The sequence below is a fragment of the Odontomachus brunneus genome, unplaced genomic scaffold (assembly GCF_010583005.1).
Source record: "Odontomachus brunneus isolate Ranch 3 - 2012 unplaced genomic scaffold, Obru_v1 Obru_scaffold_208, whole genome shotgun sequence".
NCBI classification, from domain to species: Eukaryota; Metazoa; Arthropoda; class Insecta; order Hymenoptera; family Formicidae; genus Odontomachus; species Odontomachus brunneus.
The window spans coordinates 510,395-530,485 of NW_022639658.1; the positions used below are offsets into that span (position 1 = coordinate 510,395).

A 20,091-nucleotide genomic window follows, 5' to 3' on the forward strand; every position below is an offset into this window, starting at 1 on the left:
GGGGGGGGGGGGTCGATCAATCAGCAGCTATATACCGTGAACAACCGTCTGGACCGCAGGAACGGTGAAAAAAAATGAATAGTGCCGCAGTGCCGCGCGAGGCCAGGGATCAAGGACGGGCGAGCACAGGAAACCACCTGTTCGGCCAAGTTCAATAGCACCGCGGCTAGGAAGCCGCGACGAGCCGGCGCGGGAATCGCGCGATCGCGATCGAATCTCTTAATTGTCTCGAAGCCGGGAGCGCGTCGGCAAAAAAAAGCGCTTTACCACCGGCTCATGTGCCCGTCGTAATCTCAGCGAAGGTCACTCGCGCAAGAAAGCATGAGGCTTCTTCACCTCGGGGCCTTGAGACAGAGCCGTAACCGTACCTTGACTGACACCGGCGGTCGACGGACTTGCTGGTTCTCGCCTCTGCCTCTTGTCCCCTGCGATGCCGCAAAGCTCTCCCCAAGTTTCTCAGACCTCAACACGTTGCATCGTCGCCCTCGACGCGTCGCGAATCTCCGAGATTCCCCCCGGCGCAGTTGTCCACGAGAGCGGAATCGCGAGCGCGGGTCACGAGTATTGGTCAATAAGCGGGGCCACTCTCGTGACCGATCGCGGACACCCTGTGACGGCCACCTGCGCCCCCCACGTGGTCCAAGTCAGTCGAGTCGTGTTGATGCCGTTCGGCGCCTCCTCCACGTCTCATCGATGATCCCGCGACCTTTCCACGTGGGCCTCGAGGACGTCCTCCGACCTTTCGCCCTTGGTAACGGACACCCACTCGTTGCGCGCGATGGTAGTGTGTTCACCGGCCTCTGCTGAGGCGCCGAGAACAAACAGGGTAGTACTCGTTCTGATACGGGATACTCTGTCGAGTGGACGGACAGACGAACGGACTGCTGACCGGCTCGACCCGCTCGCCACGGCTGGCACCTATCGAACTGGTTTGCTGGTTCACGACTTCTGGATCAGCCGATCCCCCGATCCAGGTGCTCGCAGACTCGCTCCCCCTGCACGAAGAATCGGCAGGCGGCACGACGACACGCATCGTCCGAGCGCGTTCGCTCGCTCGCTCGTCCGTCCGTTCGTCCGTCCGTCCGTCCCCGTGAGAAAGAGAGAAAGAAAGAGCCCCCCCACGGTAAACGCGAAGTCCCATGGTACGAACGACGGCAGGCTAAACTCCGGGACAGCCGCGGACGGTAGACCGTGTCGGGGTCGGCGCTTTTCGTGATGACGGGGACTTTAGCGCGCGGTTTCTCGAGGTGAGGTGGTGGCAATGACCGTTCTCCCGGCGTTCTTCTTCGTCTACCTCGTGCGCAACGTACGTCCCGACCTCCTCCACCTTGTTGTTCTCCTCCTCCTTCTTCTCCTCGTCCTTCTACGCTCCCCTTCTTCCTTCTACCTGTTGCGGAGGTTCCCTCTTCAGCCGGTACCATCACCACCACCACCACGACGACTACCACCACCATCACCACCTCCACCATAATCACGATTTCCTTCTCCTTGTCGTGTTCCCTCACCCTGGAGCCGTTGCTGCTGTTGCTTCTCCTGTTCCCCACTACGACCTCGTTGTCGTCGTTCGTCGTAGGTTGGCCGACGGTCGCTGCTTGTACCGTCGACGACGGTATGCCTCCTCGCCTTAGTTCTTCTCTCGACTTTCTTTCTTTTTCATGCTTCTTCTTTTCTTTCCTTTTCTTATCATTTCTTCTTCCTGATCTCCCCCCGCGCCAGCTCCGCGATGTTCATTAGGGAGCACGGGATAAGCGAGGTTCTTCTGTAGTCTCGACTTGATCAAACGAACACAACAGTCTCTGTCTCCTTCTCCTTTTTTCTCTTTCTCTCTCTCTCTGTCGCGATTAATGAAGCCGATGGTATTCTCATGTATTCACGATTTTAGACAGTGACGCCTTAATTAAGATAACGAGACAGTTGCAAATCGGTCTGGTTCTGAGCCTCTCCGCGTTCAAACCCATTTCCGAATTCAAATTTGCCAAAGACCAATCTATTTTCTCGATTCTTGTTTGTGAGAAACGAGCTATCTGTTCTGATAACAACTTTTAGCAAAATGTCCTCTTAAGGAAATCTGCGGTTATAGTAAATTTTTTACATGTCACTTTTTTATAATTACGTGTATGACACGTTAAAGTTTACGATTGTTTAGATGTCGACGAGTTTCTTGTAAGAAATTAAAGAGAGCGATAAAATGTAGCTTAATATTTTTTGTATGATAAATATACGTTATATATATACATATATATTTGTATATATGTATGTATGTGTATATATTTATATATATTTTTTATATTTTGATGTATTATATATATATATATATATATATATATATATATATATATATATATATATATATATATTGTAATACCTATTTAATATATATTTTTATCTATTTATATTAAAAAATATATAAATATATAGTTTAGATTGCACACATAAAATATGAAGTTAAACAATTAGAACATTGATTAAATTACCTACGTGCAATATTTCATATGTTAATCTCTGAACAAAATATCGTCAAGAAAATTTAGTAAATAAATTAGCGTTGTATCGTTTACACACGCTTACTGCTTATATCTACCTACGACTTACCTGCACCAGGTAAGCCTTTACCTGTGGAGCCGTCGAATTGGTTTTTCCCTCGTCACGTTTGGTGCGCAATTGCGGCCGATATCTTGAAATGGAATCAACCGATCAATTTCCGTGCTAATGTTATACATTTCGATAAAAAGACTCGTCTGGCAGGCCTGAACAATATATATAGTAACCGCATACCATTAAAAATTAAACAATAAATTGAATATTAACGGAATCATTGAGGACAACGATGCCATTTAATGTACATATGCTGGAAATTTTGCTGCAACATTTTTGCTGTCAATCTGTCACGACAATTTCGCGTGGCCATAGATTCGTCTCTCGCGTTCTGTGCTCGCGCGCTGTTTTTTATTTATCATTCAGCAAAATTATTAAATTCACGCGGAAACGGTCGCAGAAAGCAAGCTGCGCAATTGTCTATACAGCTAAAAGTTAATTAATTTATATGCTGAAATACGCGTTTAGTTCGCACAGAAAGCAGATCGCTGCGTGTCCGTGTAAAAAACGCACACCGTAAATCGTGTGTAAGATTTAATTAACTGATAGCCTTTAAATACACCTCCTCCCGTTGCGCAAATATTTTCGAGAGGATTATTCACGGCTCAATAACTATCGAAGTGATTTTTTGCGCCGATTTCTTATTAATTGAAAAGTTTCTGCTCGCGTAGTATATTTATCCAATGTTCCCTTCACGAGCTTATTTATAATTTCGATAAATATATGATTAAGGGAGAAGGTGGGCTACTCTTTTTGTTTTAGACGAAAAATCCAATATTAAATACAATAAAACTATCAGAAGTGTTAGTAAATATATTTCTTATATTATATATTTATATAATCATCAAGAAAAAAATAAATTATTCATAGACCACAAAATCTTTTTCAACATAGCAAGAAGTGGAGTCTTGGAAAATGATGTGATAATATAAAACAGGCATGCAAATAAAAAAGCTTACTTTTTATTATTATAAAGTTGTTGATGTGAAATGTCTTTTTTAATTGAATTTATATAAATGTAAAAATTATAGGTATGTGTATGTTTAAAATGAAAATTAAAAAATTTCTTATGAAGATTAAAAAAATTAAGTTTAATAATTCAAATTATGTAAATGTCCTTTAAGCCTATAAACAGAAGTTGTAAGTAAAAATATATTATTTTTTTACACTCACTATGTAAAATGTTGAACACCTTGTTCCATATTATCACTTATTGCTATTTTTCAAACGACTCAGCAAATCTCAATATAGGATAAACATTTCTAAATAACAACTTTTACTATTATTTTGAAGTTTAATCTTACTATTAATCGATACATTAGCTAGGCATTTCTTAACACTATAAATAACCTGATTTATACTATAAATAACCTGACGCTAGTTCTTTTGGTGACTGATAAGGACACTAACGATTAAGTTTATCACACACACATACACAATTGATAATATAGAAAAGATTTGTGACATTTCACACACATTGATGCATAAAAAATAAAATCATGTCTATAATGACAAAATAGTAATATAAATAGAGCCCTGCAAATTTAATAATAGCGATCAATAAAGAAGCCTAAATTGTTATAATTAATTAAATAATAATATTACAGTTGTATAATTATTTTTTCAATCCTTCAGTTCCCCTCGTCAATTCATTTCTCTTTACAGAAGATTTTTATAAGTTGCAATTAAATATATGTGTGAGTACTTAAATTACATTTTGAGAGAAAGAGAGAGAAAAGAGGGCTGCAAAAAAAATACTCACACATATATTTAAAAAAAATTGTTCATAGAACACAAAATCTTTTTCAACATAGTGCAAGATGAGTACTTTTTTTGTAGTAATTTTTTTTAAATATATGTGTGAGTACTTAAATTAATATTTTGAGAGAGAGAGGAAGAGAGAAAGGAAGGCTGCAGTTTAAAGCAATAGAGACAAACATGTATTAGTAATAGAAAAGATCTGTGATATCTTAGGCATACACTTAAATAAGTAACAATTAAGGAATCTCGTTTTATATTACCATCCTGTTTCACTCTCCCACCTTTTCCTCTACAAAATATATTAAGAATACCGTGTCAATGACTATCAAAAGGAATCTATCGGGTGAAATTTTCCAGGTATTTTCCTAAGTACGCAAGCATTTTCATTTATTACACGTACCGACGATTACGTCGAGCGTTGAAGCCGCTCCTCGCTTCTGACGCGCGCGGACGCGCGCTTCTCGCTACCGTGCTTCTCGCCGCGCTCGCAATAACTGTAACCCCCGTGCTTTTACGAGGAACAGGTTGTAACTTCGTCGGCTGAATTAACCTTTCTGCCGTGAAACTTCTTTATAACATTCCCGTGGCACAGCTCGCGCGCGAGCGCAAGATATCTATTTTAAGCGCGTCCTGATGCACAATCGCGCGCGCGCGCGCGAACGAACGGCAAGTTCGAGTCAAACGCTGTACATTCACTCGCGAACAACGGAAGTATGCGCCAAACTATCACTAATTCCGCTCAATCTCATCGCCACCCTCGCCACCCTCAAAGAACGCGTTGGAAGTAGTGCCTGGAAGCTTCAATTGGAAAGGTTGCTCCGATTTCTTACTACTTCTCGCGAAGCGTAAGGGCGTCAAATGCGGCGAATTTTTGCGCCCACGCAATGACGTGCTTTGCGACATGCATAAAAGTCTTTCACGCGACCTTGTGTGGCCGTCCCAAACGTCGGCCAAATTCGCATCCCCTTTGTGCAGGCAAGGCAGTCCCTGACCTTGCTACTCCTTGCTCCCGGCAGCAGAAGGCGCCGTAATGCGGTTTATCAGCGATCATTTTTTATCGGCTCGGCGTTACCGCCTGCTGTTACGCATTCGCAGGAACAAATGTAAAGCGGAACGGCCGCGGGATCGTTCGACTGACGTTATAAATCAACGAAAGCGATAAGCGACGTCGAAAGCGCGCACAGCACGGCGGGAGAGAAGAGGGACGGATAAAATGAAAGAATCGTTGAAAAGCTCGTGGGATATATCTAGGCTTAACAAGACTCTCTCGTAAAACGCGTGGCTCTCTTATCACACGCAGTGCTTCTCAATTCGCCTCGAATTAAGGACGTGTGAATTATCCTTCCCCCCGACTTAATCTGAAGAATGCTCGAAAGAGTTCGGCGCCGACGCAGTGATATTTTTGCGAAATAAATTTGATTACTTTTAAATTAGTATTAAATTAGTATTAATAAGAAATAGATGAATTGACACAATTGAGGGGACATATTAGTATAAAATTGCTATATTATTATTTAATTATCTGTAATTTAGATCTTTTCATTGATTTTAAATTTTGTTGCCTATGTTTACTATTTTGTCAATATTGAAGCATGATTGTATTTTTTACGCATCCATGTATGTGTGAGGTATCACGAATATTTTCTAATGACCAATAATATTTGTCCATATTATTTCAAACTATATTCCTTTCCCCTTCTCATTCTTTCTTTCTCTCATTCCAAATGCAATTTAAGTACTCGCATTTAATTGTAACTTATAAACAATTTTTCTACAAAGAAAAATGAATTGATGGAATTGAGGAATTGAAAAAATTATTACATAAAACTGTTACATTATTACTTAATTAGTTATAACAATTTAGACTTCATTATTAACTGTCGTTGTTAAATTCGCTGTAGCCCTATTTCTATTTTTATTTCATTATTAATATATAATTTTATTTCATTTTACTTTTATAATTTTATTTTATTACACTTTCGTGTTTATATGAGATGTTACAAATTTTTTCTATATCACCAATGTATATTTATCTATATTACTTCAAACTTTCTTCCCCTTCCCTCCCTCTCCCTCGCTTCCACAAAATGCAATTTAAGTATTGGCATATAACTTACAATTTATGAAAATCTCCGTCTCCCATTGCGTGCTCAGAGGGGCCTGTTTCATCATTACAGATAAATTTTTGAGAAGTACTGAAATTTTATCGAGGTTTTCTCGTTCCCGAAAGCTGAATAAATCAAACATACGCGCATATGCCTCAGAGAACAGAGGCATCTCATTCGTCCAATGTGTCTACGTCACATCCAATTCATGAATTCCGCGAATTACATCGATGACGTTTCCTATTTGCGCGAGGATTCACGAGTCGCGATCTCTTCATGGATGAATCAGCAGCCGGGCTGTACAATTGTAATCACGAATCCCGATCTGCACGCGCGATCTTCGATTTCGCGGTCGAAAACGCGCGGACGCGTTAATATCCTCACCGTGAAGAAGCCGGATAGCGATCAATCGGCGCGCAAGGCGCGGATTAGCCGAGTATCGTGGACGGCCCCGAAAACTTCTTCGCGCCGCGGGGTGCCTCCCTTATTAACGGCGTTTCCGATCGCGGCCACGACGACTGGACGAGAAACCCTTGGCCTCGACTTGGAGGCCCGCGGACGGGGTCTTATTGGCCGTCGTTAATCGGTATGCCCGTCACGGTCCATCTGCTCACGTACTCGGGATCACGGCTTGCCTTCTGGTGGCCTTCGCTCTCATACCCGCTTTCCTGTCTGCCGGATCTCTCTCGCGACGACCGTCGTAAGTCCGCTGTCGTTATCGCTATTCAAAAGTTTGCGAACGCTCTGAGATAGTCCTCGGTGTTCCATGATCGGAAGATTGCCGGTTCTCCTCCCACTCTATGTACCGGAGATACCTCCTCTTCCTTCTCTTCCTCCTCCTTTTTCTTCTCTCTTCTCTCCCCTTTTCTTCCCAACTCGCCAAAGTGGGTGTCTACTTGACCTACATGCTTAAGTACCACGGCTAGATATGTCATCGCGATAGATGATTATGAGTCGAAACACAACATAGAGGCTGTTCATCGTGAGATCGTGATGCGTCATACAGAGGGTGATTGGCTCGACGAGAAAATTGGAATAATAGGATTATGGACTTAAGCTGTTGCTGTATGTATATCGTCGGATTCTAGCACGTGCCGTTAGGTCAATGGAATTCAAATAGCCGACGAGCGATCGCGCCCCGAAATTCTCTCGAGGTGCGTTTGACGTAACGTGCGGTAATCGTAGGTAGCTCGGCGATAACGCACATCTCGCGACAGATGCGTAAACGTGATATTTGCATATGAAATTCGATTGTATCTAATCTCGATTTATTGCAACCAATCCGATTCCTCGGCCGGCTCGATCGAAAGAGCAGCTCATATCGAATTTCCCTGTCCGCCATTGATTCGAGAACAAATCCTAAACCGCGGAAGTGAACGCCGTGTGTTAGGGGAATTAAATTCGAGATTGAATTAAAATCAAAATTAAATTCAGGGAAAAGCGGCATAAATTTAAAAAAAGTCAAATTGAATTCCAAATTAAGACAAGCGTTTGAGCTTTAACGAGACGTAACATAAATCATCTAGTAAAAGAAAAGAAAAGAAAACGAGGAAATTTGCGCGAGAAGAAGCTATCCTTCGCTGCTTCTCCTTCGCACCTCGCGCGTGAAGGGAAAAATTCAAAAATTCAACCGACTTCATTGATTGATTCGCCGGCCTCTCCCTCCCCCCGCGAGTGAGGAGGGCGAAAAGATCTCTCAACGCCGAGGCGATCGTTTCTCTTTTGCTCTGGGAAGCACGGCTGCCGCGAGCTCACCTGTGCTCGAAATCCTCGCGAGGGATCCACGAAGGAAGATCCACACCGCAAGGAGTCGCGAGTAGGAGGCCGACTGGTGGGGTTGGATCTCGAGGATTGGCTGCGGGCTGCAGCTGAGGGGATGCGTCGGAGGATACGTTGGCAGGTATATATACTCCTGCCGGCGGCCCAGCGGCCGATCCGAACTACTGAAACGTTCGCCGGTACATGGGAAAGGAGCGAGATACGCACGCATCAGGGTGTCGAGACGAGTGAGAGAGCAGGTCATTTGAGTCTGGGTGTCGATGAGATTGCCAGCAAGTGCAACAGCTGATCCTTTCACCGTCGAGCAGCTATCGTTTCGGACCCGTCGTCCGGTCGTCAGAGAGATTTGTTTGTTCACCGGTGAGTTGATGCGCGGGAAGACTCGCTTTCGTGAATTTGGAGGATCAGGAACGTCGATGGTGATACGAGTTTGTGATCGAATCGAGAAGGCGGTCGGAGGATTTCCGATGAAACGATTTTCGAGATCTTCGATTTAGCCCGTTCAAGTTGTCCTCGTCGAGATCATTCGCGAAACGTGACTATTATTTCGAGCCAGTTTTGGGCGCTGATATAATCCTCTGATATGATTTCGTGTAATTTTATTAGCCCTTACGTGCTGGATTAACATAACTGTTCGTTGTAATTATTATTTTCGTCGCTCACAGAATGGTGAGCTTTTCATCACAAGGCGAAAAGTGATTATTCTATATCAAAGTGGATTGGAAACTTCTTTGTAATTCGTTTTAGAGAACGATCGGAAGGTATCAATATGCGGCTTCGGGGGCGACCAACAAAGACCGGAACGCGAGTCTCGTTTCGTCGTGGGTGAAAACGAATTTCGTCGAGTGATAATAAACCGGCGTGCCGAACGAGTCGTCGCGAGAGGAACGCGCCTGAAAATTCGGTTACGCGACCGACTCGATAACTCGTTATCGCCCCGCGAACGTAGCCTCTGCAGCTCATGTATAATCGTGCCTATTAGAATGCGGCGCAACTTACGTGTTCAGCGGAATTGCCTCGCGATCGTGTCCCCCTGATAGTTTTGCGTCTCCTTTCCGCTTTAGGCTTGTCCTTTGATCAATTTACCTCGACGAATCTATTTTGATGAATGAACAAAAATTAATATTGCATATTCAGAAATATATACTGCATTCAAGAGAATACTTGCTTCAAGCATCTCAGAAGTTTATAAATCATACATTCATCATAAGCACTAAATTTATTCAAAATACATTCTGAATTTTATTCTGAAATTTATTCAAAATATTCTGAATAGCAAGTTGAACATTTTAATAGAGAACGTTAAATTGAAATAGATATTTAATTTGCTTACCACACGCAGAAAAATACGTACTGTATTCAAGTATCTCATAAATTTATGTATTTGCAAGTCTATCATAAATTCATCATAAGTTCAAATTTATTTAAAATACATTCTGAATGTATTTTAGCAACGTTAACATTTTAATCAAGAATGTTAAATTGAAATAAAAATTCCGTTTGCTTAGTACATAAAATTGAACCAATTTTTTCTTCAATAAGGTTTTATAATATTCTTATAAAGACAATAAAAAATTTTTCTTTGAATATATATAATTTAAAATGTCTAAAATGTGTGATGAGTATATCTCAAGACTACTATCAAGAAAACATTCTTTGTCGAAGATAACTATTAGTTAAAAGAAGGAAAACTGAATGTTTGCTTTTCTTGACAACAGAGTAATATTTCTCTTATGTATGCTCACTTGTGTCTCTGAAAAAATTTGTTTAATTTGAAAAATTTTTTATTGATTCAGAAATTTATAATTAACTTTGTAACAAGTCACTTCAAATTTAGAAGGAAAAGATGATCCACGTGAAGAAATTTCGAAATCAGCTATTGAAATTGCGTCATACATTTTCACAAATTATCTTGCGTAAAATAATCAGAAAAAGATATCTCATATCTTTCACTTGTCTTATTCTTTGACGTCACTCGAATATCGCGACGAAATCCCGATAAGCTACGGTGTTGTCTTCGGCGGCATTATTAAATTTTTATCTCCGCAGCCGCGCGCGCCATTCCCGCCGTCCGCGTTGCGTAAAGAACGCGTTACTTTAATTAACGCAAATGCGCGAGACGCGTCGTTTAGAGTGGCCGCCGTCGATTAGCCGGATCTCGCGGCGCGCTAAATATTTCAAACGTGAAAATGCCACAGCGGACTAATTGCGCGACGCAGAATTTCGTCTATTCCTCAAACGGATTTTTCCGGGGCGAAGATCAGCATCTCGCGTCTTTCTCACTCCACGGGAGCGGCTTTTGCGCGCGGGTGGCATCGCCAGTAACGATGTGTATTCTGTCAGCCCGTTCCGGTTGCTAGGAGGTGAGAAGATGAGCTGATTCGGCATGTTCCCTTAACTTTATGAAAAAAAAACGCGCGCGATATGAACTCTCGAATCACGTTCAACATAGTACGCCGGTGAACGAGCAATATCGTCTCGCTTTAGACGCTCGTAAAGGTCACGTAATTAATTTCGATCCGGCTGCCGGCCGGCGAGATCGCGCCGTGAGTAGATCGTTTTCACGGTTAATCGCGCTTCCTCGGGGAAATTTCTCCCGATTATTCCCTACGATGCGTATTTACCTCCAGGCAACGTCGGATCACGCCTGAGTGTCTCTCTCAGCGGGTTCGACTTCAGACGGGAAGGTGAAAATTGGCAAACTCACGCGTAGGGGGGATGCGGAAAGTTCCACGCTTTCTCATGAAATTCGAAACGAAAGGAAAAATTCATGGGTGATATTCTATGACGCGCGCTATGAGAAAGAGAGAAAAAGAGAGAGAGAGACAAAAAGGGAGAGACCTCACCTGTGGGTAGGTTTTCGGCTCGCAACATGATCGACGAGATTCGAAAGTTGCCGCACCGTGACATTATAACGTAATAGAACTTTGAAATGATTTTTCTACATCATTATCGGAACGATGACTAGTTGGATCTCAAGAGAGAGAACTTTGATACCTGCGCGAAAATTATCGCGGTTATGTTCTCGATGCCCATGGTCGCTTGATCTTTACCTTGTATTATTAATCTTTCATTAGCGATATCACGTACAGTACAATAACGTTTTCGTTGCGATCGTGTGATGCGTGTCATGCGTAACACGGACAGAATTTTATATTAAAAGTCACGATAAAATTTTGTAATCGAGGTACAGATCGATATTTAGTAGTAATTGACTATCCTTTCGTTTCATATGCGCTACTTACATTTCAGGAATTGGAATGTGCTAGTAAAAAATTTGCTGTTTATAGTGAAATTTATTATGTTCCTTAACGAGATAGACACTTGCTGACAAACTTTCTAAGAATTCTAGATTTCTATTTCTAGACTTTCTAAGAACATAGTAGAATTAGAAAGAATTAATATGAAAACAAATTATAATATTCTCTCTATGCAAGGTTTTAAGAAAATGTACATTTTCTTATATGAAAAATATTTTATATTAGTATAAATCAATATGTTATTAGTGCCTAACGAATAAATATATTTTATCTCTTAAATATTACACTCAGAGAAAAAATGGTTGATCTAACTAAAATTATAGATATTTTTGGTCATATTTTTTAATACAATGATAGTAATAACACGCATATAAAATTATCATTTTACTAACATTATAGCAAAATTTAATTTAAAAATGATTTTCTTGGTAATCTATAGTAATTATTCCTCCATGTGATTATAGTTACAAATACTAAACATTTTTTTCTCAATGTACACTGAGAGAAAAAATATCTAAGAAATATAAAATATTTATTTAGTGGAAACTAATAACATTTACTTATACTAATATACGTATTTTTATACTGAGAAAAATGTGTTTAAATAAGAAAATATATATTTTCTTGAGACCTTAACTTTTTCTATGAAAGCAATTGTTTATTCTATTCAAACGAAAAGAGATTATATTTAAGCAAAACTGTCATTAGTATTTGCCAAATATCCTTTATTTTTTAGATATTTTCTCTCTCAGTATAAGCATAATAAAATTGAAAAGAACTTAAATGAAAAAGAAGAAAAGACTTTAATATTTTCTAATATTCTCTACGTGCATGTGCTATTTATGCGGTGATTCCACATATACGCGACCCCGACGTAGAATAATGTGCAAAAGCTGAGAAACGAGATTAGTCGTATAACATAATCGAAGTGGTCGATATCAACGCGGAGGAAAAGCGCGAGTTTCCGATGCACCGTCACGCTACAACATAAATCCACCGTCGCGTCTGAGCGTTATACCGTCTTATGCCAACGATAAAATTCTATATGACATCGTAAAAGTGCGGATTAATTATCCGTTAACTTAGAGACAATGTCGCTTCTCCTCTAATCTACAGCGCGAGAGAAATTATTGAGAGGCGTGGTGGACTTTCGCGTGTCTATTGAACGTTTCATTGTATTTCTAGTAATGCACAAACTCAGTAACAATCTGTCGTACTAAGGAACATAATGAATATGTTAACAGCACACTTCACGCCCATGCAGTAATAATAGTAATAATAGTATATAAATAATACATATGAAACGTGAAAAAATAACAAATTACTAAAAAACGTTGAGCTATTCTTCGTTTATAAAATTCTCTAGTTATTTATAAAATCCTTTTTGTGCACTGATTATTTCACTTAACTTACATTTAAATCACCAAAAATGCGATAAATAAATGCAATTTGTGATTGGTTTGTTAGCTCATTCCATAAGTTGTCCATGTATTTTATTTGTTATATGCAATTGGTCACATTTTATTTCGATCGGTCCAAGTTTGTGCAGATTTTTAAATAAAGTTGAACAAAAATTTTTAAATAAATTTATTTTTGTTAAAAACAATTTTAATCATTAATACGCCATTATATTCAACAATCTTTTGCCATCTTTCACCTAATTTCATAATTTCCTTCTCGTAAAAGTTCTCTTGTACTTTCCCGGCAAAATATATTTCGAGTGATTTTTCACATTTTCTGAAAAAGCGAAGTTTATAGCGTTAAGAAAATTCTGTAATGAATGAAGATGATAATTTGAGAGGGTAATGTCGGATGAACATGATAAGCGAAGCAAAACATCCTAGCCCAACTCTAATTATTTTGACGAAATTAAAAAAGCATAATGCTTATAACCGGATATATAATAATCAAAAAACTTATTACTGCCTTCCATTTTCAAACCGCGACAAAGACAACTAACTTCTTTAAACACTATTACTTACACTGAGAGGAAAATATAGTTGCTTTCGGCGTCAATTCGCGTTTTTCAACTATACTTTTTTGGGATTTTAACAAAAAAAATAGTTAGAATTGTTTTAGTAAGTGTTATTAGAAAGATGGTTCTTCTAATTATTTTTTTGGTTAAAATCACAAAAAGTATAGTCGACGCCGAAAGCAACTATATTTTTCTTTCAATGTACACCACAAAATATGCTCTGAAATATCAGCTACCAAAGCACTTATATGGATGGCCAACTATTCTTAAATATATAACTATCCTTCTAATACAAATATTCGCACGAATTTATGGATCAGTCTAATATATGTGAATTAGTAAAACGCGCACTAAGAAAAAAATATTTAGTATTTTTTACTATAATCACGTAGAGAAATAATTACAATAAATTATTGTTGAGAAAACTTTTTTTTATTCAATTCTATTATAATGTTAATAATAATAACTTCATGTGCATATTACATGTAAAATTTATTCCTGCGAAATAATATAAATTTCTATAAAATAAAGTCTATTTCTGCGAAATAAACTTTTGTCCCACACACAAATAAATTTTCAAGTATTTCTTTCTCAGTGTACTATTTTCGTTTTAGAACCAAAACATTTGGTTGGAGTCCAAAAGTAATTATAATTTTCAGTTAGATCAACCATTTTTTTCTCTCAGTGCAACACTATTAACCGAGTACTGGTGACCAGCGTGGCAGTCAACGTATTGACAGTGATCAGTCAAGTTAAAATTATTGTAAAATGACAGAATCTCTTCACTCGTGGAAACAAATGTTGGATGTTGAATGAATAGACAGTGTTAATAATAGCTTTTCCAATTAGTTTCTCTAGGAAACTGAAATATATGATAGGCGTGACCATTTACTACCATCATAATTCATAACAATTCAATGCTGTTTGGTAAACTTCAAGTTGAGTTAGGAAGCAGACGAGAACATGTGTGATATCGTTTCTCACACGTTTGCTTGCTAACTCATCTCGAGATTTATCGGATAGCATTGAGTTGTCGTGAACTATGATAGCAGTAGATGGTTGTGCCTATCATATATTTCAGTCCTAGAGGAATTAACTCGAAAAGTCATTATCGTGAACATCCAGAATTGGATATCGGCGCACTGTTGAAGTTGAAATAAATCTTCTCGACTCAATGACAATGTTATTGAAACTAGAGAAAGGATTTTGCTGTAAAAGCGAAAATTTTGCACATTAGATCAAAATGGGCATTTGGTTAAAATAGGCTCGACCAAATGTTCGGTGATTGTAATAAAAAAATGTTATTGCTGCTTGTATGTTTTGTTCCTTCAAAAATATATCCTACTTGACCCAAATAAAAAACATAGCAATGTCAACCAACAAATCGCACATACATATTAAATGTTCCAATACAAATACAAAGCTGATTTTTTTCAATGTGAAAGAAAAGCTTGGTAATAACGACATCAAGCCTGGATAATATAATAGTTATCAGATGCTTTGGTTGATATGAAATATCTGATACACACACGATTTGGTTGGCATTGCTATGTTTTTTATTTGTGTCAAATACAATGTATTAGTGAAAGCAAAATGCACAGTGGCAATTAAATATTCCGGTTGCAATTGTCAAACATTCGGTCAATTCCATTTAAACTAAATTTTGGTTCAATGTACTTGTCGTTTCGACACTAAAAACTCTGTTTTCAGTGCACTGAAAACTCTGTTTTCAGTGCGACTCATCGCGCGAAGCGATACCATCTCATTGTCGTATTTCGCCAAAGCAACATTCATCAATTTGCGTTTCGTTGCCGCGATCGTGAAGCTCTCGCGAGATTCGCGTGCCATTTGCGAAAATCCCACGGCGTGCTACCGTCCAAGCGCGCTACTCTTCGTCATCGTAATGTCGGTGCAACAGTGACGCAATCGAAATTGAAACGGGTATACCTACGCGCCTCATTGTAAGACCAATTGTATTCACGCTCGCGCCGTATAACTGATGATGTAGTCTTACCGTTGCACAATGTCGACAAACAATGACGGATATTTTCGCTTAGTTGCACGTGCCGCTCGACCGACTAACCAAGCATCCGCGCGAATCGTTATCGGCAGTACGCGATTTGTCGCGAGTGTGTCTCGTATCGGAACGTGTTCGCCTCGTCGATTTTAATTTATTTATCCGCGGCGCCGACTGCTGTTGTTCACGCAATCAATGAGAAACTCTCGCTTACGCGTGAAAGTGCTCAAACACCTCTGTAGGATTTTTCTGTTGGCCAGGAATGTAGATACAAAATCAGAGTTGCAAAAATATCAATTAAATTTTTTTCATTTTAATTGTGGATTTGGGTAGAGATATGTTTCGACTAATTGACAGTCGATTCGAGCAAAATTGATCGAAGAATGCTCAATGATTGATTTCAACAAATTCAATTAAGGATCGTTCAATAGGCGATATGCGTGATGTAAGCAAAGGGAATTTGTTAATTCTAAACATCAAAAAGTTACGTAAATTTTAAATATAGGTGAATTTTATTCAGCGCATTTTCATTTGCTTACAGCTTTCGGAAAAACTATCGAAATTCAATCCTTTTTTTTCAGTTGGTGTAGAAATATGAATCTATCAATGTTTTCGCGATTCAATAAAATTACAATGAAAAAACAAGAAATATTTTTTTTAAGAACGATAACGTGTGAAATGTTAATCTGGTTAAATTTTACATATGTTTTGGGTTCTAAAGTTAAAGATCGTCCAATTAACAATTCAACATAGCAAATTTCATTAAACTTTACCGTTTAATTTGACTAAGTTTTACTTTCTCACTAACATCCTACTTGACACAAGCAAAAAATATGGTAATGCTAATCAAATCGTACATATCAAATATTTTAGTTTCAAGCACAAAAATAATTTTTTCAATGTAGGACTCGCGTTGAAGAGATCACAATATCAATCATCATCACTTTAATCTTCGATTGAATCGATCGAATTTTCCTATATCATCAATTAAATTGGCTTCAATTAAATTTGTTAATTTAGAGAAAGAAATAAGAACTCACAAACGAAGATATCAATCAAAAAATAAGAAAAAGGGCAATTCGAGTTCAAGCACAGGACTAATAGTGCTATATACCATATGGGTAAAAACCTTCCTTGTGTTAGGAAATCGTGTAATATTTATTGAACATGAATAATCAATATAAAACAATCATACGTTTCGGCTCAACCATGAACTCTCTTCAGTGATAATAAAACTCAAGGTTTACGACACGAACGCATTACAATTAGTAAAAGACCTGCGCAAATTGACATGAATGTTAGTCGCAATATTAAAGCCGACAAAACCGTTACCGAAATAATATTAAGTAATAAATTAATATTGAGAAGTAGCCGTCATAACTATAAAAAACATATAAAATAAAATAAAAATAAGTAAAATTGAAATATAATAAATAATTAAAACTGACAATATAAAATACCTTTGTTGAGTTCAGCTAAAAGTAAACCGATTCTGTCAACGATAACATCGCCACGTCTTCGAAATACAAATAATTACAGATTTATATACCTAGCATTAACATTGCGGAAACGACTTGTGGAAGAGAAAGAAACCAAAACAAAGTTTATTTTCATAACAAGCCGCAGTAGCTGGTGCCCAAATATTCAGTATCCTTTTGTGAGTTAAGACCTTGCTTCTGAAATTTGATGAAAAACATTTCTGAGATCAGGCGTTTTAAGTAAAAGCGTTCCTCACGTAAAACTTTGACATGATCCCAATCAAAATCATGATTCTTCCTCAAACGATGTTCCTATGGCCGTTAACTCCACCGTAGAACTCTTAGGAATTCTCCTATGCTCGCCAATACGTGTAGAGAATCTTCTACTAGTTTGACCAACGTAAGAAGCATCACAGCCACTGCATTGCAACCTATATACAACGTTATTATGGAAACCAAGAGGCAACCTGTCTTTATGCACACGAATTAATTTTGATAATTTATTAGTGCAAGAATAAGCAATATCTGTCAAATTATTTCTAAAAAGCTTTGTCAGTCTTTTCGAAATTGAACCACAAAATGGTAAGGTAAAATATTATTCATGTTCAATAAATATCACACGATTTCCTAACACAAGGAAGGTTGGTATATAACACTATTAGTCCTGTGCTTGAACTCGAATTGCCCTTTTTCCTATTTTTTGATTGATAAATTTGTTAAGTTCAATAATCAATTAAATGACTTTCAATTAAATTTGTTGAGTTTAATTGAACGATCTTTAATTTCCTTTGCTCATACCAATCGACAATTGAACGGTCTGCAATTGAATTCGTTGAAATCGATCATGAACCGAACGATCCTCGATTGAAAATGTTGAAATCAATTATCAATTAGACGGTTATCAATTCCCTAATTCAATTGGCTATTAATCGTTCATTATAAATATGATTATTAATTACCAAAGTAATTAATTACTCGTAATCCTATATACAGCAAAAGCGTTGCATGAAATTTTCTGAAATAGCGAACGACGGCGTGAAAATTCAACTTCGCTCGGCGCGCGTTCGAGGAAATTTTCCTAAATATCGGCGGCGTTATCTGTTTATGGGCCAGCTCGAAATACACATGATCGGCAGAACTGGAACGATGTTTTTGAATCCGAATTTATCAATTACGATGGCGAATAAGTCTCGAGTTGCTATCGTAAAAGAGACATGGTATTTCCAATTTTAAGAATTTAACTAAGCACGGTCGTTGTGTCGTCGGGTATTTCGGTCATTTATGACGTTAATCCACTTCTGTTCTCTTTTCTTTCGCGACGGTGAGGATTAATAAGTTACATGACGATCGCTTAAATGAAAATGGACACATTATCGTGTTCACCACGCCATACAATTTTTACTATATTTAGTGCAGATTTCTTTTATCGGTATTTTGTTACGAGCGCGTTATTTTCAGTCATGATAGACCCGATTTCGTAGTATATCACGACAGATTTAAATTAATTCAATAGCTAAAATTTAAAGATACTTTGAATACTCGGCCTTTTCCCACACAAATCGATAGTAATCTTACGAGCTAATGCTTTGTTCGTAACTATGAACGACTATATATTCTGTATATTCTCACTGTTGAACATTCTATTAGATAATTTAATTCTACTAGATATTGTGTAATAGGTGATTTCAGATTTTTCAGACAAAATGGAACAATTATATTATTATATCGCCCTAATTTCATGAAATGACGTACATGTCATTTTGATGCCAATTTTCTGTTATCTTTCACGTGTATTTTTTTCATAAAATGACAATGACACAAAAATAAAATTTATTTGACGTGAAAAATTCGAGATTATATATTACAAGACCAATATATGTATTTTAAGATATTGTAACTTCAATCATAATCATTCTCACGGGATTAAGTACATCTCATTTTATATCTCAAAGTTCGTGCTTCTTATGCATATTGATCTGGCCGAATTCGTTGCTCTTCTTTTTCGGAATATACTTATAAAAATAAGAGATATACACTGAATTTAGTCCCTAAAATACAATAGTATATTCTTTATTGAAATGCTGCATTTATAACTTGTGATTCAGTTAAAAGTTAAGTAGCACTGCAATTAGTAAAATCTTACTGGAAGAATCAGTCGACAGTAGCGACTGTTATTGATGCATTTTGGGAACAGACAGTGTCATTGCACTCAAATCACATAAAAACTATTGATTCCATCGCTACGCAAAAATTGGATTTAATAACAGCGTATAACAAATTTGTATACGGAGAGAATTTTACAGTAAAAATTGCTATAAGATTTTGTAACCGAGAAACAGATCAACGTTCTGTAATAATTCATTATTCCTTTATTTCGCATGTGCTACTTATAAGAACTGAAATGTATTAGAACATTTTTTCGTTATGTTTCTAGCGAAATTTACTGCGTTCCTTAGCAAGATCTTACTGACAGTTTACTCCTCTGAGTTACTCTCCTACTAAAAATATAGTAAAATTGAAAAGAATTTATATGAAGAAAAACTATAATATCCTTTTTGTGTGATATTAAATTTTTGCAGTGAAATCTTATTTCCACTGTACAAAACCAGCAAGACGAAGCAGTAAAGTAGTAGCGTTTAAAAATCAGCGAATATCCACTGATTATCAATGAGAAATGCTTCTTTCATTAATTCAATCAGAAACATTTTTTACTGATTTACTTTGAAAGAGTATACATATATTGATGTACATGTCGTGTGGGAAAATTGAAATTCTAACATTCTTCTTCGCAAAGTCCCCCGACACACACTGACACGCGTCGATCGGTGTAGTTCAAAGTTTACGGTGTGTAAATGTTAAGGAGAAAAAAAGAGAGAATAAAAGAAAGAGAAAAGCAAGTTCATCCTTCCAGGATAAAGCATTACGATTGATCGCGAGGCATTCCGTTTCAAGGAGCGCCGGAGAAATGCATTGAAATTTAAGAGCACCCGTGCAACGGAAGAAATAGAGAATATCTTGCAGTCGATCGGCTGTGTTCGCGATATCCAATTTCAAAGCGTTCGTAGCAGGTGTACAAACTCTCTCTCTCTCTCTCTCTCTCTCTCTCTCTCTCTCTCTCTCT

The 20,091-nt window shown here is 38.0% G+C and overlaps 2 protein-coding genes across 20 annotated transcripts in view; one reads left to right on the plus strand and one right to left on the minus strand.

The window, feature by feature from the left end:
* The window catches only part of LOC116852237 (serine proteinase stubble-like), a 58,297-nt gene extending 41,295 nt beyond the window's left edge, over positions 1-17,002 (minus strand). For 4 of the 6 annotated variants that reach the window (XM_032832376.1, XM_032832374.1, XM_032832372.1 and 1 more), the window contains exons 1-2: positions 16,953-17,002; positions 9,240-9,336 (exon numbers count right to left, since the gene is read on the minus strand). The gene's annotated coding sequence lies outside the window, so the exon portion shown is untranslated. Of the gene's footprint in view, positions 1-368; positions 924-9,239; positions 9,337-16,952 lie in introns of those variants that run through there. The other 2 variants (XM_032832375.1, XM_032832371.1) reach the window with 1 other exon arrangement.
* LOC116852238 overlaps positions 1-20,091 on the plus strand; it is an 83,240-nt gene that overhangs the window by 57,326 nt on the left and 5,823 nt on the right. The window contains exons 1-2 of one of the 14 annotated variants that reach the window (XM_032832378.1): positions 15,571-15,756; positions 17,995-18,187. The exons of 10 other annotated variants lie outside the window; for them this stretch is intronic. In XM_032832378.1, coding sequence (XP_032688269.1) covers positions 18,075-18,187 — 113 coding nt within the window. In that variant the 5' untranslated portion in view covers positions 15,571-15,756; positions 17,995-18,074. Of the gene's footprint in view, positions 1-8,385; positions 8,601-10,375; positions 10,604-15,570; positions 15,757-17,994; positions 18,188-20,091 lie in introns of those variants that run through there. 3 more of the 14 variants (XM_032832377.1, XM_032832379.1, XM_032832389.1) reach the window with 3 other exon arrangements.